We start from the raw sequence: 20,387 nt of genomic DNA, 5'->3' as shown, positions 1-20,387 counted from the left end.
CAGTTACTTAAAACATAAAAAAAACGAAAAACAGCAACCACTTGGGAAATAGATGACACATCAGTAATTTCATCTGTTATTACTGAAACAGAACTTGCTTTTGAGATCTCATTTTTCATGCATTTCTGACAAACAGTAAGCATGCAGTCTAATAAATTATTTTGAATTTCTTTTGGTTTTCCTTTAAAAACATTGACTCTAGAGAAATGGTCTTTATGGTCTTTAAGAGACAAATCAAGTTCTACTGAGAAGTTGATAAGATCTCCCAAAACTCCCAGATTTAATGAAAACTCGCATTTATCATGTTAAATACACCACAAAATAGAATGCAATGAATAATTTTTGTTAGAATGTAGAGATTTTTGGGAGCCTCCTCAGCGTGTCTTTCAGCATTTAAGTGAAATGCACTGTTAAATTGTAAGCAAATATCCACCTTTCCTAGCAAATCACCTCCACTGTAACTCACCCAACCTGAAGCACCATACTGTTTTGCAAACAAGAGACATGGAAAACAAAACATCCTATTAGTTGATTTGCTTCCACTAATCTATGAACATTTCTCTAGTTTTATTTTTTGTCACGTGGGTGTAAAGTTTAGGAAAGGTGTCGGCGTGATTAATTTCATTTAAATTTTTCTTTTCAAAGACAATGTTGAAAAATCTAATTGCTTTTGTTCCAAAACACTTATTTTACTAAGTGCCATCTTAACTGCTTATACTTGTTCGTAAAAAATATGTATAAAAAGGATAACAATAAAAAAGGGGGGAAATGGAAAAATGAATAAACTAAATATAGCAAACTAAGGGATAATTTGGGCGAGATAACTGCAAAAAATATCAGCTGCCACACACTGAAGATGTGCAGATGTGATGGTATCAGTGGTACTTTTCCTTTCCCACTCTTCTGTCAACTTCTTAGTTCCCATAAACTAGTTTTCAAGGGAATTTCTTTTATTGTACCTGTGATCGAGGAAAAGCCAAATGCTCTATGCTATAGTAATGAATGGTACATTAGCTACATGTTAGTGTATTTTAAAAGAAGGATGAGAAACTCAACCAGGAAATTGACAAAAAAACAAGAAGTGTATGTGATATTATTTTATTTAATTTGTTAATAAATTTAGTTCTTCTTTTTTTTGGGGGGGGAGGGTTCACTTGCTCATGTGCACAGATGGAAGAGCTGCCACTGATTCGGGTCCTAGTTTTAATATTTTTGCAACTTCTTATTTACCTTGCTACATAATTATATAATATCTTGTATCAAAAGAGAATTGCTTGCTGTAACATATTTTAAATTCCATTATTAATAATTGATTTTATTTGGCTGCAAGAAATTAGTTTTCAAAAATAAATACACTAATTAAAAATATTCAGAAATATTTTTCAAGGTCATACTTTTTATATGTAACAGAATTTGTATGGTCCTTAAGACTCCTTAAAAGTCCTTAATTTCGGCCAAAATCAGCAGAAGGTCCTTAATTTAATTATCTGAAATTTCTGTCTGTTTTTACGATTGCCATTTTGAGTGTGAATTAGCATTTTGGAGGAATATTTTTGGTGATTCACTGACAAATATGGTTATCTTTTGAATGGGTTCATGGGTTATAATTTGTTCCTATTTCTAATATAAATAATGGGATACTCGAGTTTCTGAGCGAGAAGTAAAACATAAGCATTTCGAAATCATTTCAATTCTTCTAATAAAGAGCTCTTAAACAACTTTTCGCTTTTAGGGATGTGAATTCTTTTATAAAACGGTTCTAAATTTAACAACTTATGAACATTTTCACGATTTTAAGACCAGTTTCTCTAAAAAAAATTTAATTCCGAGATCTGGGAATTTTTCGACATTTTTTTAAAAAACATTGTAACATTGATAAATTTTATTAAAATAATGGTAATATATTGAAATTATATTAAAAAACATTAAAATAAAACATTTTTATTTTTTGCTGTCATATTATATAAAGTTCCATTTTCTCTGCCTATTGTATGATATTTTGAATATGAAAAATAAACAAGATATAATGCTAAGCACAATTTACAAAACAGCTCTTAGCAAAAGGAAAATAGCTATGTAATTAATTAAAAATGTCTTCTTTTGAATTCTTTTTTATAGTAAGAGTTTTTCCCCTGTAATTATCTAAGAATATTCAGAATTTTGAGAATATGCATCATTTTTCTCTGTAAAATTAATTTTACACATTTTCAAGTCTGTTTTTTTTTTTGCCAAAATATTTCTGGCTTTTTACTGTTACAGAATTATTAGGGGTAATTTTTCTTTAGAATTTTAGACATTGCAGTTTTAAAATATTTAGAAGGATTTGAAGGCAAGATTTATAGACACACAATTCTAGAAGATGCCAGAAAAATGTGACAAAATAAATGTGTCCATGATATTAACATGTAATGGATGTATTTTACAGAAAGTTTGCGATGAATTTCTTACTTTTTGGAGAGTGTCTGCAAGAACAATGAAAACATAATATTTGAATGTTTTACTTTTGATACTAGAATCTTTTTCTTAGCTTGTTTATCTTCCCTTTATTTTCTCTACTTTTCACTAGACACAAGCATGGAAATGTCAGAAATGCTTCTAAACTTATCACCTGAACAGGCATTATAGAAAGGAATTTTTTTATTAATAAAGAAATTGAAAACTGACAATTTAAAAGATTCATCTAATATGTCTTAATTCATCAAACACAGGGCTGGAGATAGGCATTTTCCCAACTGATGCAATCTCTGTGGATTCTAAATTTAGCTGTTTAGTGCTTTTCTAAATTCTGCTTCCAGTGCCTGCTCTAAATTCTAAAAGTTTTCCCATTTCTAGATTTTGCTGCACGTGTCACTGAATTAAAAAAATTCAGCCACACCAGCCCTTACCATATATATTTCATATTTCTTCTGAATGTTCATAATACTAAAATAAAATTTACAGCCTTTTCTATACTTTCTAAATGCATTTAGTTTTTTTTTTTTTTTTTTTTTTTTTTTTTTTTTTTAGAATAACAGAAATCTTTAACTAAATCCAAAAATTCTAAAATGAAAACGAAATGTGTTGAAGAAGAAAATGAATACATGAAGAGGAAGAAAATTATTCTTCAACGATATGTACAGTTATTATTATGTAAATTACCCAGTTGTTTATAATTTCAGTCTTTACTATAATTTCTCATTTATATTTCCTCACCAGAATGCAAATCACTTAGACAGTTTTTAAACCGAGGTTTTTGGAGTGCAAGACAGTGTGTGTTTCTGACCTCCATTTGCTTGCTGCGTTAGTTCCTACCAGCTTTGATAATTTGTAATTATTCTTCTTTTCATTAACGATGCCAACATTAAAGCTTGTTATGGCGATAGAGTTACTGAGCCAGCTTAAATTAAAATTAAATTTATGGTCTGTAATTACATCACCACGAACTGCAATTGATTTTGTTAGCATCAGAACATGCCTTTATGTTCTAAGTTCTTTTTTAAATAAGAGGCTTATTTAAACCTATGTCTGACTTTATAGTTACTTTCAGACATGTAATAATTTGCTTCACATATGTTGGGGAGTTTTGGACTCTTAACTTTTACCAGATTAAGTAAACCCTCACAAGTACATTGTGGAGAGGTTGACAAGTTAGAAGATAAAGCACGCAGAAACTAGTGGTTTCCATATTCAGACCAAAGGGAGGCTTAAAATAATACAGAATATTTCATCATCTCTGGTGCTTTAGTTGCTTTAACTTAAAGTATATTAACTGGATTACAAGCCCTGAAACACTACACAAAGCTATGACACTAACTGTGTCAGACAGAGCCCAACTAACTTTCAAAACTTCCTAACCATGTCTACATCAGGCCTTTCAGGTTTGTTCTGATCAGCAGATCTCTCTCTAGGCAAGCAACGGCGGTGACAGCAGCCAGTCTTTTGTTATGAATCATGCTGATTTTGACTTTACTTCTCATTTTAACCTATGGTGCTTGGCATAAAATCTACCTGCTATTTGTTAAACTGGGAAAGTTTGTGATAAAACGAGACATAAAAAAAATCAACACAAAGCTAACTGTTAGTAAAACAAAAATAAAATGTCACTTATCTTTTTTCAAATATGTCCAACTATTATGAGTGTAAAATATTTAATGCTATTTGATAAATTTCATAAAGTTTATTTATTCTCAAACTTATTAATAACTATGCTAATTAATTTGTTTAATAATAATGTAGCCAACATATGGATCTATTTTATTTTTAGGATGGTATTACAAAAGTGAAATTCAGGCATAGATAATATTTTTAATTGAAATTATTCAGTTCCCATTTGCTCATAGGTCCTTAATTTTTTTTCATTAAAAGTCCTTAAAAGTACATAATTTCTGTGTTCAGAAATGTGTACAAACCCTGGTAAATAGGATGGAATAGCTTAGAAGAATACTTAAACATGCTTTACTTCCCAAAAGCACATCATATCCATTTAGTGTCAGCAAATTGCTGCTAAATGTTTAAAAAAATATTAGATAAATTATGGGTTTAAAACACTGATTTATTATTATTATTATTATTATTATTATTACTGCTGTTTATTATTAGTGATGTCACTATTCACTTTTTTATATTTTTTATAATGAAATATGTATATATTACAGCTTTATAATATAATTGTGGATGATGAACTAACTGGGAAATTATTGCTGGACCGAGGACAATTAAAACGAAGATGCACTTTTATCCCTCTGAATAAAATTATTGGTCGTCCAATTGACAATAAGATAGTTCAAAATGCCCAGGCTCTGGTTTGTTATTTTTTTATGTCTAATATTTTTAATTTATACAGTAGAGGATGAAAGATGTGCACAGCTTATGACATTAGAATAAGCAATTTTTGAAAATTTGCCAATTTGGGGTCGTTAAAGAAAAATATTTTCTCTTATGACTTAATAGTGATGTAATATCTAGCCTAGTAAACATAGAAAGACACATAAGTGAACCATTTAGATAGTGATAAGGTATATTGTTCATTTCTTCCTTTTCATTTTTAGAAGGGAAACCCCTCCAGCAGCTGTCCAAGTGGTAAAATTGCTGGTAGTTCGGTCTGAGGTTCAGATACGACGATCAGGCTTGTTTCATGGAAATTTTCATGTTTTTTCCCGTGTGTGATGTGTATATATGTAAGTTTCCCTTAGAAAGTCCTCCATAAAGGCATCCTTCCCCTTAGGCAGATAGCTCTCGAGTGCTTTGTCGTAATCAAACGAATCAAATCAAACCAAAACACATTCAGGAGAACATATTTCTTTACTTAATTTTACACCGAGAGCTTGGTTTTGTCAATTTTACAAAGGTGTTTTAAATCTTTGTAAACTGTTATCAACATATTTCTGCTGAGATAAACTAATAGAATTGTTATTTACATCTTGATTAAATTCTGTTCCAAAACAGTTATGAATTTTGCCTTCATTTTTAACATGAAATTCCTTAGAAAGGTAATCTTTAATTAAGGTCAGAATATAAATCACAGTTATTTGTTGCTGTTATTAAGTCTTCTACATATAAAATTAGAATTAACTCAACAAATTAATTAGAATTAACTAAACAAATCAAATTAATTAAATTAATTTGATTTGTTTAATCTTGTAAACACACTTACCTGGTTATTATGGTTGTAATCCAAAATTTTTGAATTTTTTGTCTAATTTTTCATACTGTTGTCTTCCACTTTATTTCAAACCTTCAAAACATTTTACTTGTTCCATTAAAATTTCCTCTTTTAAATCTCTGTTAGCATAAGCCATTAAAAAATTTAGTTGATACAGAATAAGGTCTCATTTTACTAATTTCATGTACCATTTTTAACCAGGGCATATTCACTTTACATAGCCTTATACCAAACTTCAGCATATCCTCCATACAACATATAAATGTAATGGCACTGAGAGACAATTTAGAGTTGGTGATTTAATTAAATAAAAATCTTGATAATCTTTTTCTCAAAATCAAAAACACTGCTTAAGCATAGTTTAAAAAAATAGCTTTTATAGAGTATTTGAGATAAGGCTGAGAATGGAAAATTATTTTTTAGGGTATTTGAGAATAGAGCTTTCAATATTATGCACATTATGGATTTTCTAAAATTCATTTCAGCTCTCTGTTGAAGCAGGGGAGGGGAATTCTTCAATCCTGATGTTTGTTATTAAACTAAGAATAAGTGTTGCTTACAAAAGTGTTGATGCTTTCATTCTTTTAAGAAATTATTACAAAAATCCACAAAAATTTATTTTGAATGCAAGTTTCAAAATTTTGAGGGAAAAGCCCCCTCTTCTATTTCTAATACTTACTTTTGTATTACTGTTTCACAAATTTAACTGCAAATATATATAAGTTTGTACAGTTCCCCCCCCCCCCTCCCGTTTTTAATTTTCATGCATGTAATCATAAAATAGTCAGTATTTCTAAATTCATTCTGGAGAACTAATCCATGGAAAGAAAGAGTATATTTGAGAAATTCTAACTAAAACCAAAAGTTATCATTTTTTTAGTGGTCTAATTTATAACTGATGTAATATAGTAATCTAAGGCTGTTCTCTTAATACTTGTATTATGTATTTATTGCATTTTTAGGTTGGACCAAGGAATGCTGTAACTGCATTATCACGTGTTGACTTTACTAAAGATCTTACTCCTGCAATGGAATATGTTTTTGGTGGAACTTTTGTTTGCCCTGATATGGAATATGCCAAAAAAGTAGCCTTTGCTAATAATATCCAGAAAAGATGCGTAACATTAGAGGGGGAGGTGTTTGATCCTTCAGGAACATTATCTGGGGGTAAAATGTGTTCTACTTATGTATCATATCATGTACCTGAAATCAATATTTATATTTTCACTAAAAATTTTTTTCTTTAATGTATACTAATAGATTGTTGCATTAGTTGTTTGGGATTCAGGTAATGCTTTTCAAATCTTGCTGCAGTTTACAGTAGAAGTTATGGGTAAAAAAATTAAAAATAATCAGAATATTCTTTGTTACATAAGTTCAAATTACTTATTTTTAAGCAACAGTGAACATGTCAGAACTTAATAATTTGTTATATGTCTCATGTCCGATGGAAATAATTGCCTTAACAACTGAGAAATAATTTTTTTAATGTGACAATAGTAAACTTTTCTAAAATCAGTTTTACACAGTTAGTGCTTTATTAGTGTTTTTGTAGTTGGCAGATAATGTTTCCCCCATTGTTCAATCTTGGACTTCTTAAACTTTTCTTACCCCATTTTATCACTGAGATTTTGGGGAACTTTCGTTACCCCATTTTATCACTAAGATTTTTTTTTTTTTTTTTTGCGACCCCAGGACCCCATAATATTTATGAAAATTTTGTGAGACCCCATAAGCATTGTGCAAATCTGACACATGCATGAGTGATACTGTCAAATTTTTCACTTGTACTATAATACAGTGAAAAGTCTTTAATCCGGATGTCCATAATCCGGAATGATCTATAATCCGGACCTCAAAGCTACAAACTTTCTGCTCATGCGTAAACGCAAAATGCGTCTACCCATGCGCGTAATACCTTTACGCATGCACAAAATACGTTTACGCATGCGTGTTTAATGTATAGCGTATGGTATAAGCTAAGTTAAAATTATCTAATTTTCTATTTCAGTTAATGTTGCAGATTGCATTGTTCCTTAATCTTCTAATTGGATTCGGCTTATTATGTTTTGCAGACTGTTAAAGCAATTTTATAAAAGTTTTCTATTATGTCAAAAAGAATTGCCGATTCTGGAGCTGCTAAAGGATCTACAAAGCGAAAGCATGTTTCGATGTCCATCAAACAAAAAGGTGAATTGCTGCAAAAAAATGGATAAAGGCATATCCTTTGTTTCTCTAACCATTCCAAAATCTGTTTATCAATTTCACGCTGCTCTGCGGGGGGTGGGGGAGACATTGCGGTGCGCAATGAACTGGAAGTTGATCTGTCAGCACTATCCTTATTTTCAGGGCAGATGTTTTTATTTTATTCGGCTTATAATTCCTTACTAAATGTAGTATTTCATCTCGATGTACTCCCTCTTTGATATGATTTAAATCAAATTCCTCATAATTATAAATGTAACGAATACACATCAAATAGTTTTCTGGTTGAAATTTTCTAATTTCGACTATGCATAATGTGTGCTTTATGCATGTGCGCGTTGAAAGAAATGTTTAATAAAGTAAACAAATAAATATCCTCTTTTTTTTTTTTGGGGGGGGGTAAAATTTGATATTATTTAGATCATAATTGTCATAATTGCTCTTTATTTCATAAATTACGGTTTCATATTTTTAATTTTATAATTTCTGCATGCCATCTTACCAGATTTAAACTTATGATCTATAATCCGGAAAAACCAATAATCCAGAATCGCCGAAGTCCCGACGAGTTCGGATTAAAGACTTTTGACTGTATACTATCGCAGTTTTAGGTCATTAATTTCTAATATTATGACATAGAGCAATGTGAAAATTTTAAATAAGTAACAAACTTAAGACATAAGTGTTAGTAAACATAAGTGATTAAAACCACAAGACCACTAAAGTGGACAACCCCGTCTTTTATTAAACTCAATTATAAAAATTATAACTCAATTATAAAAATAAATTCAATTGCTAAGGTAGTCTGTCCATTCAGTGTAGCCACTTGGAAGGTGACTTCTGAGAAAACCCACTACTTCTAACAGTGCATATGCAAGGATTAAATATCAATGGGAAGGCTGTGACTGTGTATTTTTAATTAAATTGTCAAATCTTGGGGCAAAATAGTCAACACGGCAAGACAAAGCACTTCTTCAATATTCTTTACATATGATCGACACTTTGATTTTATGGTGGTTAGAGACGAAAATGTTGTCTCACACAAATATGTTATACAAAAAGGTAAAAGAAAGTTTATGGCAGTTTCAGAAATCATAGGAAATTCTTTTGCGATTCCTAGCTAAAAATCTTCTAGGGACTTCCTATTAAAATCAAGTTTCAACCCCGAATTATTTGATAAATCGGCAAGTTCTTGTTATTTTAATGGCAAATGAGTTTATATTTTCCACATTAATTCCAAATGGTTTCACAATCAATATTAATTCTTCGGCACTAAACTTAAGGGAAATATTTCTCAAAGTTTTTCTCAAGACTTTGAGAAGATGTTCATTTATCACTTTTAACAAGTCATCTTTTTTATTATCTGTTTCATCATTTTCATTTAAAAATTCACTTGTTGTGACAAACATTTCTAATGAACCCTTTTCTACCATGGTTCTCCATATGGTAATTTTCTTAATAAAAGCATCAGTTTTTTATTTGAATATGAATATGCTACAACCTTTTCCTTGAAGCAACAAATGTAGTTCATTTAGTTTTTCAAATATGCCACTCAAATAACACAGTTTTTGTAGCCACAACTTATTATGGAATAAATTCGCAAAATCAGATTTTTGTTTGGTTAGAAAGAAAAGAACTCCTTTTAATTTTAATAACCTTGTAGAGACATTAGATATACTTTTGGAAGCAGGAAAGATGAAAAATAGCAAACGCCTTCGCCGGGAATAATTAATAAAGTTAAGCGCTTTAACACTATCTCGAAGCACAGCATCTAACTCCGCTGATATTTTTTTGGCCGCCAGGACCTCTCGATGTATCATACAATGAGTAAATGTTATATGTTCATTGCCACTATTCTTAACTTTGGATAGAATTCCAATTGTTTCATCGACCATCGTTTGAGTACCGTCTGTGCAAATGCCAACAACTTTTCCATTTCAAATTTTCTTTAATGAAAAATTTATCAACTTTTAAAAAAATGTCCTCTTTTCTTGTGTGTCTATCTAAAAAGTGACAAAACAAAAATTTCTCATGAATACCTCCTTCAAAAATATATCTTAACATAACACTAATAATTGAGACAAGTTGGTAATATCAGTTGATTCATCCAACTGGAGTGCAAACTTAGGACTCATTTTGAGCCTAGTTATTAGCTGCTGATGTTGATCTTTATTAATTTCTGAAATTCGCTTTGAAACAATATTGTTGGATAATGGAATTTTACAGATTTCATCCGTGTACTTTTTGCCACGAATTATTTCGGACATCTTAATAGCAGCGGGTAATATTAGATTTTCTCCAACTGACTAGGCCCTTTTTTTTTTTTTTTTTTTTTTTTTTTTTTTTGTGTGTGTGTGTGTGTGTGTGTGATTAAATAAGATGCAAGTAAATACTTTTCATTCATTTTAACAAAGTTCTCAAAGCCAAATTTTTGCTGATTTGATGATTTCAAAAGTCGTTCAAAGTATTGTTTGGGTTTCTTGCAGTGCGGAATAAAGCATAATGGCTTTTCAATTCCATCATAATTACAAGAAGTAAAACCAAATTCCAAATATGATGTGTCATATTTTCGTTTTTTTTTTTTTTTTTTTTGTATTTTAACTGTGCTCATGCTAGGTACCGGAGATAATTCTCATTGTTTTCAGTTTTTTAATCTCGTTTACCTAAACTCAACCACTTACCCATGATTTGTAAAAAATATTTGATAATAATTATTGTTGAGAAAACTAGGGGGCCTTATTTAAAGTAAAATAACTATAACTTACTTGCTAATTAAATGAACGAAACAATGATGACAAAAGTGTCGGAGTTCCTGTTTTAATGGGACAATATCACCTCACCTTATATATATATATATATTCGGAGTGAAGGGGCACTCAAACATGTGAAAATGATCCGCATAGCAGACACAATGGCGAGACAACTGAAGGCAATGATGAAATCAAAGATGGCCCAACGCACATGCATTACCAAATTACTCGATCTTGCATACGCAAGGCCTTTGATGAAATGGCAGTGCCACTTGCAAAGCAAGTAAAATTAATGTTTTTATTATAAAAAGAATGCGTTGAAACGTTTTCATTTTTTCTTAGTCTGTATCGTCTTATATTTATCTATTTTCAGATACATTGTGTAAAAATATTTGATAATTGTAAAATTATTATAAGTTAAAGAAATATCAAAACTGCTAAAATTTGTGGCGACCATTGCCGCAGGTTCCGTGATCTTCCATGGGGGTCATCACCCACATGGAGTCACTGTATTGTCTTCTATTTATCTATTTACAGATATATTGTGTAAAAATATTTGGTAATTGTAAAATTATTATAAGTTAAAGAAATATCAAAACTGCTAAAATTTGTGGTGACCCCTGCTGCAGGTTCCGTGACCCTCCATGGGGGTCATCACCCACTGTTTAAGAAACTCTAGTTTAACCTTTTAAGGCCGGGGATTTGGTAGCAGTAAAAGCTATGAAAGGACGGGAAATCTTGAACTGAATGCTTTCCCCCCCTTTAAGAAATCACCTCCTATTTGCAACAAAGATTCTTGTGTGCAGTTTAATGGATTCTCAGAGGGATGCTTCTGTGTCGCAAAAGGAAGACCTTTGAAAGAGATAAGTGGTTAAAACCACAAGGACCACTAAAGTGGACAACCCCGTCTTTTCAAAGAGAGGACTCTATGGCCACTATAATGGCCATCCCGTCTTCAAAAGGTTAATCTGTTATTTATTATTAGATTAATGTTATTTATTATTAGATTTATTATTAAATTTTTTGTTGGAAAGTGAAATCATGTGTATTATTATATGTAAGTGTAATAAATTTTTAAGGTGGTATAATATTTTGGTTTATAATTGTTTTAATTTATGAATTTAAAAATCATCTACACTGATTCAACATTATTCATATATTTTTATTAACAGTTACCTAGAATCCAATTAAATGTTACATTAACATCATTTTGAGCAGTTGTTAAACAGTTTTTTGAAATGCTTGCTTTTGTTCATGTCGGTGCTTGGCATTAAGAAAACAGTTTTATAATACTAATTGTTTAGTGATATTTTTATGCTTGCTGTAATTGAGGGAAGTATAATTGTTTCCTTATGCATATAAGATAAATTTAGACATTTTCTTAATTTTTTTTAAAGAAAAAATTATTTTTAGGTTCCACGGGCAATAAAGGTAAACTGCTGGCATCACTGGCTCCTGTAACTAGATTGAAGAAGGAAATAATGGAAAAGCAAAATGAATTAACCAAACTTCAAAAAGAAATCCATAATTTCAGACAAGTGAAAGAAAGGTAGAATTTTATTTCTGTCACTTAAGTTAAGAAATGTCAAATTTAATGCAAATAAAAGCACTAAAACATTAAGCAGACTTAGCATATTGTTACTTAATGTCGCACTAAATTAATGAGGCGTCAAAATTATTCTAAAAATATGCCAATAGTTTTTTTTAGCTTTTTATGATGCAGCCTTGTTTGCTGAAAGTCACAAGTGCGTTACAACAAATATCGTCCTATGTGATCTGAGTGATTTTTTTTTCCCAAACAATTATATCTGAAGCCCTTGTATGCTGTAACATAGGGGGTTCTCATTCAGGAAGGAATTTTACAGTTTCAGAGAGGGGGCATATAGTCAGCCTTTTGTTTAGCTCTTAAGTGTTTAGTTTATGAATGTGAAAACTATTTTTATATACTTTTAAATACTTTTTAAATTTATTAACATTTTCTGTATAAAAATAATAAAAATTTAAATATATGTATATGCAATTTTTGTGTTTGGAAAAGAGGGGGAGGGGAATGATTATCTAACAGCGATGAAAGGGGATGTGGGGCAAAACAGAAAAAGGTTGAGAACCATTGTTTTATCAGAATTCTTTCCTTTACTAGTCTATAGCCATCATTAGCTTGCACATAGCCTGCTGGTGCATTAAATCAATACAACATGTGATCATCTTATCATAGAATTGTGTCTGTTTTTTCAAAATAGTGTAAAACAATATTCATTTGATTAGTTTCCTTACCTATGTTGGCAGTCTACTAATGTTCTGTGGCTCAGGTTAAATCCATTACCTGATGCTATAGTATTAACAGTGAAATCAGATAGCTAACGGCTGTTACACCCCATACAATGCAATTTTTGGTGCATAACTGAAAGCTGGAATAGCTGTGGCATTAAACTGGGATTTAATTTGATGCAGTGTTCTCCATTTTTGGGTGATCAACAGCCTCCTCATATAATGGCAATCTTTTGCCTGTATGATTTGGGAGTGCCTATCATTTTCATATATAGCAAAATCCATTCTATATACTAGTGTACCTTTGTCTATGAAAAATAAAGTGCAATTATGGTCAAAGAGCTACATCTGTCTACTCTGTGCTTTTTCTTTAGTAGTTTAAACAATTCTCCAGAATGTATAGTTTTAATTAAAATCTGTATGTATATATACACTCTTTTGCAAAAAAAAATCGAAGCACCAAGAAAAACTTTTGCGATTGTGACGAAATTTGGTATGTGAAAATATCTTGATCGAACATGCAAATGATCAAAGTTTCAAGGCGAATGAACAGGAATTGCGATCATAGCGCACATTTCTAGTGCACCTGTATAGTATAAAACCTGTAGCAGAGGCGGAAAATTAATCTTTTTTTTTTTTTTCTTGCTGCCATTGTAATTCCGTAAAGAAGTAACTAAAGATGCCATTACGATGATATCGAAGACCTTACAGAACTTTGAACTTAGTCGCATTGCAGGTTTGCTGAAGCTGAGCATTAGGCCATCATCTGCATTGTACAGACACAGCTGTGCAAAGGTGTTGGCAGCAACAGTTGCTACAAGGAAATTGCCGACGAAATGAAGGCTTTGGAAGGCCAAGGAGTACAAATGCAAAGCAAGATAGGATGATTATTCGGCAGGCCCGAACCGCCCCAACGGTATCATTGTTGACTATTCAACGCACTACAGCCCCATCTATACCTCCCGTGGTACTGTCCACCATCTCACAATGCTTGCCTGAGGTGAGGTTATGCTCACAGAGCCCTTTAAAACATTTGCCTTTGACGACATCGGCAGAGTCATCTGCGGTGGTGTTGCAGCCGATCATCATTGCTGCCATCAGACTGGCATCGTATAGTGTTCAGCAATGAATCCCGCTTCACTTTTGAAGCAGATGACCACCATGTTTGTGTCTGGAGAGGAGAGGGGCAGCGGTCCCAATCAGCCTTTGTTTTACAAAGGCATACAGCCATAACCTCTGGTGTGATGGTGTGGGCACTATTTCTTATGACAACAGGTCATCTTTAGTCATCCTCCATACATCTTTAACAGCTCAATGATATGTTGATACCACGGTGTGGCCGGTTGCGTTACCCTTCATGGCACATCATCCTGAGGCCATTTTTCAACAAGATAATGCTACGCCATATATCGCTCGCATATCTCCGGACTGTCTCCATGCGGTTGATACTCTTCCTTGGCCAGCAAGGTTACCAGACCTTTCACCAATCAAGCATGTCTGGGACATAGTAGGCCACCAGCTTCAGGCACCACAAAATATCAGAGATCTGGAGCGACAACTGATGAATGCCTGGCAGAATGTGTTGCAGGATGTCATTAGGAACCTCTACCACTCCTTGCCTCAACAAATTCAAGGATGCATTGGCGGCAGGGGCGGTTCGACCAACTACTAATTTGAACACTCAGTGGTGGATTTTGAGCCGTGAACAGGTACTATGACCTTGATTTTTTAATCATTTTATTATCTGTGTATGAGCTATACACATATTCAGTTTAATCAAACACAACCACTTCCATCACGGTGCTTCAATTTTTTTGCAAAAGAGTGTATGTATAATGTAAGGAGATTTAAAACATGTTATATAGAAACCACCTCAGACAAGGGAGATAAGGTGGAGGAGTGTTTAAACCTTTGCAGAAAACCAAATAAATGGGAGGGGGAACTTAAAAAGCAAAGGATCATGAAATCAAAGAGTATTTTTACACTTCTCTTAATATCTTCATCTGGAGGTTGATGGAGGGAAATGTAAAAATTATAGCCTGTTTTCTGAACTAACTGTGAACAGCAAGGGTGTATAATTTAATAACACTTGAATAATAAATTTTTGTATTAAATTGCTCATTAGCTGCCCAATCCCTAAATTACAGCAGCTTTCAATGCGCAGTTTAATTGCTGTTTTTATGAACTTATTACTAATTAGTAATTTCTCTAGGCTACCCATACGCATGCACACATATATGCTTGTATGTATAAGGTCATTTTTAACATATGTAGAAAGCATCTGGTTGGAAATATGACTTGTATTCTCCTTAACAGGTATGATACTTTAAATGAACAACATGAATTGAAGGAAAATGAGTTACAATTGCTGAAATCAAGAATAGAACAAAGTAATTATCATAAGCAAATGGAAGAATTTCAGAAACTGCAACAAGCATTAGGTAAATGTTCAGTTAATTTTATTAATAAGCATATCTGAATATACTTTTTTACTTACATACTGTATTGTAAAAATTTCATGATCTGCAAATATATATGTATATCTGTTTTATTAAAAATCATTTAATTGTAGTGAGGTCTTTTTGAGATGACTACCAACAGTTCCTGTTGGTTTTGATCTTCATTGATTTGTCATGGGTGATGTTCAATGCCAATGTTTATTTATGTTTTTAGAATACTGGCTATTTTCAGAAGTATTAATTTGATGTGTGCTCATTGTAATTTGTTTTATTAAAATGTAATGTTATGAAAAAAAATCAGGTTTTTTCCAAAATTCCAGAAATAATAGAATTGGACTTTGCCTGTGATACATTAAAAAATAGTACACCACCTAATTTATTGAACTGCACCAGGTTATTGTTAATACTACTGGATTCATTATATACCTGTCTGACTTGTAATTTCTGATGTCTTTTAATAGATGTTTAAATGTTCAGCTAAAGATCTAGAATGACTTATTTCCACATTTAGATGGGGGGATTTCTTTCAGAAGAATACATCTTAGAACAGTATTTGTTTTGTCTTTAATGACACTGATTCTTTTGTGGGGAACTTTTGGTCAAAATTCGGATAGTGCTAAGGATATAGCTGTTATACTAGATGGTGTGTTTCAGTGCTAAATGTAAAAATGAAATAGAATTAAGTGTAGTGAATTAAAATTACTTGAGCACCCAAAATAGTCACTTGGCATTTTTTGAATTAAAGGATTAACAAATGTAAATAAAATGAATTGCTTACTTAGTAAATCGCGTTGTCTAGCAATAACCCATAAATACTTACTGACGTGCAGATCAAAATGTGTGATCTAGATGGAAATATGAAATCAAAGTACTTACCCCAAAGTATGACAACTGTATGTTACCAAATCAATTATATTTTATTCTTCATCTTTGATATTGAAATAAGCATTAATATAAATAAAATTATCAACCAGACAGACGAATAAATTTGAACATCAAGCATGAGTGATGCGCATCACCAGAATAACGTTGCACTGAGATTAATCTTTCTCCATCAGCTCGAAACAAAGTCTTGGCGTAAAAGGAATAATCAAATTTTGAAAGCAGTCATTAAGCGTACTTGATTAATCATGGTATTTCTGCATTTTCTTCTTTAAATCAGGAAATTTCAGCTCTCACAAACACGTGCGTGCGAAAAGTGCTCGAAAGGAGGAAGAATCTGAAGAAAAATTATTTTCTGCAACGATGTACAGGAAACAGGAATAATTATTTTCTTGTATCTTCATGTAAAAATCTCACCAAAAAAGATTTTCATGTATAGCAGACAGCATCGAAGGAAGCAGCCAAAAGAAGCAGGAAAAATGGCACATCGCATTGGCCAGGGAGAGGACAGACCGAAGCTTGTCCTACACCCTTGAACGCCAGCAGGAGAAGAGCGAGAAGCCGGTTGTTGCAATCTTTTTCGTGTTGTCCTTGAGCGGTTGCAGTTAGCACACCTGACACTGAATAATGTTGAGGCTTGCCTGCACAATAGCCCTCATGTGCTTTTTTTTAATTAAATAATCCATTGTATTTATTAAGTAGCCCATTGAGTGAAATATTGCTTTAGCTTTTAATTTTTATTCTTTTATTTATAATGTTGAGTATATATTTATGAAATAATGTGACCACCACCAGTCAAGTGGTAAAATTGCTGCTGACTGTTGATGAATGGGCTGGTTATATAGGAGTTTTTGTGGTGTTATCCATGTGCAATGTGAATATGAATCATCATTTCTTAAAACGTCATGTTTCAACATATAATCTAATTTAATCATGAACAAATGATTAAAGAAATTTATATGATATATTTGTAACTATTTAAAGTCAAATTGCAATTTTTAGAAAATAATCTCAAGGTTTATATTGAACTGAATTTATCCACTAGTAGTTTCATAATTAGTAGTATACTTACTTTACATATCTACAAACTGAGCTGTTAGAATTCCAAGTAATAAATATCCTTTGAACTTATGGCATGAAGCAAGTATATATGAGATGAAAAAAGGCCCGTACATGATCAATCAACAAAACCTTTAATAGAGTAGGATGAAATTAATGACATAGTATATACATTGGCATTTCAGTAAGTATTTGAAATTCAATCTACCTACAGTGATACAAGTACAGCATTTTATCGTGGGTTGTCATACAAATTCAAGAACTCAGGAGATTTGTGCTACCAAGTTATATATTAACTAGCCTGGGATTCTGCAATTTCAGTTGGTAGCATCAACTATCCTCTAGTTGTGGACACTTTGCTGATAAGACATTTAGCTGTCACATATATTTAGCCGACAGTATGTATTGTTCATAATGCATACATCTAGACAAATGAAACAATGTTTTAGTAAAATTTATCTATATTTATCCAAAACTGTGTAATCTTTCAATTGCTGAATTCTCCTTAAGTTCGAATTGTATTCATTATCAGATCTAGAACAACTTATTTCTACATTTAGATGGGGGGGGGGATTTCTTTCAGAAGAATACATCTTAGACCAGTATTTGTTTTGTCTAGAAAAACACTGATTCTTTCTTGGGTGATTTTTAAATACAAATCATTTTTCACCTATCGCTAAAACTCTTTGTTCAATTCTTAAAATAACCATCTCTGGTTTTAATGCTAATGGAATTTTAGCATATCATGTTAATGTGGTTTGATATATACTGACCACGCTGAAACAGCATTGAAATTTCTCATCAGAGAACAAGAATTGTTTCTTCAAAAAGTAGAAATAAAAAAATTTTTTATAGTTAACCTTTAACTGCTGTAACAATTTTTTTTTTGCATAATTACTGTGAGCGCTGTCTCACAGACTGCTTTTAAGAAACATGTAAAAATATATACTTTTATGCATTTTTAAGGAATGTTAGTAAGTATTACCATCGTTTTCACAGCTATGGTGCATTGATGAAATCAAAATTACCACTTTTCTTTTCTTGGGAACATAAGAAACAAGCGTAATTTCATTTGTAAATCTGTACAAGAAACTAGATATTTCTCTTGCCTTATTTGCTTGAAATTCTTTTAGGATCTCCTTTTTATTCTTTTTCTGTCTTTTAGGCTATTCTCTAATTCCATTGAAGAAAACCATTTGTCTGCAGTAATTTTTCTATTTGTATGTTTCAAAGGTTCAATCAGTCGGAGCACCGCTTGTGTGGGTTTACTACATTTTTCTTCTTCTTCAGTAAGCCCATCTCCATCAGAATCTTTTCTACAGTTGATATATGCGTTATAAAGATAATTATTCCTTGCATCACAAAGGCACATAATATTTAATCCATATTTTGCCATATTTGTAGGCATTTACATTTTATGCTTGCTGTGTCCTCTAAATTTCACTAGCATCTCATCAACACATGCTAATTCTCCAATAGAATACATGTGTTGGAAATTTCTTATGATTGCATAAAGTATTTCCAATATTGGAACTGCTTTGTCAGTTTCCATATGCTGATTTCTTGTTTTAGAGTCAACAAAAATAAAAATCTCACTTTATATATTACACATCTATATCACTTTATACATCACATATCTATACAGTCAAAAGTCGTTAATCCGGACTCGTCGGGACTTCGGCGATTCCGGATTATCGATTTTTCCGGATTATAGATCATCAGTTTAAATCTCGTAAAATGGCATGCAGAAATTCTAAAATTAAAAATATGAAACCGTAATTTATGAAATAAAGAACAATTATGATTTAAAGGGTATCAAAATTTGCAAAAAGAAAAAGCTTAGTATTTATTTGTTTACTTTATTAAACATTTCTTTCAATGTAAGTTGTTTAAGTTTTGCTTCGTTTCATGTGATAATACTTTCTCTTTAATTCTATTAAACAGATTAATTCAGTTTGTTCAGTTACAAAGTTCCCCTGTTCAAGTCCTATAATTGCTGTGTCGAGAACACCGACTAATTTGTCAATCGAAATTTTTTCGTTTTCACTAACCTCTGTCTTTTTCTTCGCTATCGGAAGCGAATTATAATGACGAGGAACTTGTTTTAAATCATATCAAAGACTGAGCACATCGAGATGAAATACTAATTTGGTATATAAGCCAAATAAAATAAATAGAATAAAAACATCTGCCCTGAAGATAAGGATAGTGCTGACAGATCAACTTCCAATTCATTACGCGCCCGCTGCAGCGTTCCCCCCGCCGAGCAGCGTGAAATTGATAAACAGATTTCGGATTTCAAAACATACTTTCGCTTTAGATCCTTTACATATTAACAAATATATATCGGAAATTGTATTTGATATAATCAAAAGTTTAAGCTTACTTTTATAAAATTGCTCTTACAGTCTGCAAAAAATAATAAGCCGGATCCAATTTGAAAATTAAGGAACAACGCAATCATCAACATTAACTGAAATAGATAATTAGATAATTTTAGCTTATACGTCCATTATACATAAAACGCGCACGCAAAAACATATTCTGCACTTGCACACACTCATATGCGCAGTCGTAAAAGGTCTTACGCGCACGCATAAACACCTATGCGCAGAAAGTTTTTAGTTTTGAGGTCCGGATTATAGATCATTCCGAATTATGGGTGTCCGAATTAACGACTTTTGACTGTATCACATATCTAAATACCTCCCGTGCTGTACCTCAGTAGCAAATAAACAATCAACATCTTCATGATTTGATTTGAATACTGCAGGATAAATTAAAAGTCCAAGGAAGGCTTTGATACATTAGTATCCATCAATTCATACCTATTTGGATCAGAATACTTCATTCCTTACTCGTTGAATTTTACATTCGTCCATTTCACGTCTAAGTTTATTACTCTATCATCAAAAAGTAAATTCCAAGTATCTTCAAACCAGGTCTACAGAGACTATTTTTAGAAGATGAGACCAGGGGCCTGAATGATTATGATATGCTTTGGTGTTTGTACCGCCTGATTTGGTTCTTTTTTGCTGCACCAAGTGATTTTTTCCATAAAAATTATCATTTTGTTCACAATCATTAGAAAAATTATCGTATTCATCTGCAGAAACTTCAGAT

At 31.9% G+C, this 20,387-nt stretch overlaps 1 protein-coding gene across 3 annotated transcripts in view; it reads left to right on the top strand.

Moving 5' to 3' along the window:
• The window catches only part of SMC2 (structural maintenance of chromosomes 2), a 169,523-nt gene that overhangs the window by 122,229 nt on the left and 26,907 nt on the right, over window positions 1-20,387 (top strand). For 2 of the 3 annotated variants that reach the window (XM_085824802.1, XM_085824804.1), the window contains 4 exons: window positions 4,635-4,781; window positions 6,604-6,808; window positions 12,010-12,145; window positions 15,181-15,305. In XM_085824802.1, coding sequence (XP_085680928.1) covers window positions 4,635-4,781; window positions 6,604-6,808; window positions 12,010-12,145; window positions 15,181-15,305 — 613 coding nt within the window. The remainder of the gene's footprint in view (window positions 1-4,634; window positions 4,782-6,603; window positions 6,809-12,009; window positions 12,146-15,180; window positions 15,306-20,387) is intronic. The other variant, XM_085824803.1, reaches the window with a different exon arrangement.

This window comes from Stegodyphus dumicola, chromosome 10 (assembly GCF_044657685.1).
Source record: "Stegodyphus dumicola isolate Sdum_Otavi_A_Nest chromosome 10, ASM4465768v1".
In the NCBI taxonomy this organism is placed as follows: Eukaryota; Metazoa; Arthropoda; class Arachnida; order Araneae; family Eresidae; genus Stegodyphus; species Stegodyphus dumicola.
This window is presented reverse-complemented; position numbering and strand designations above follow the sequence as displayed.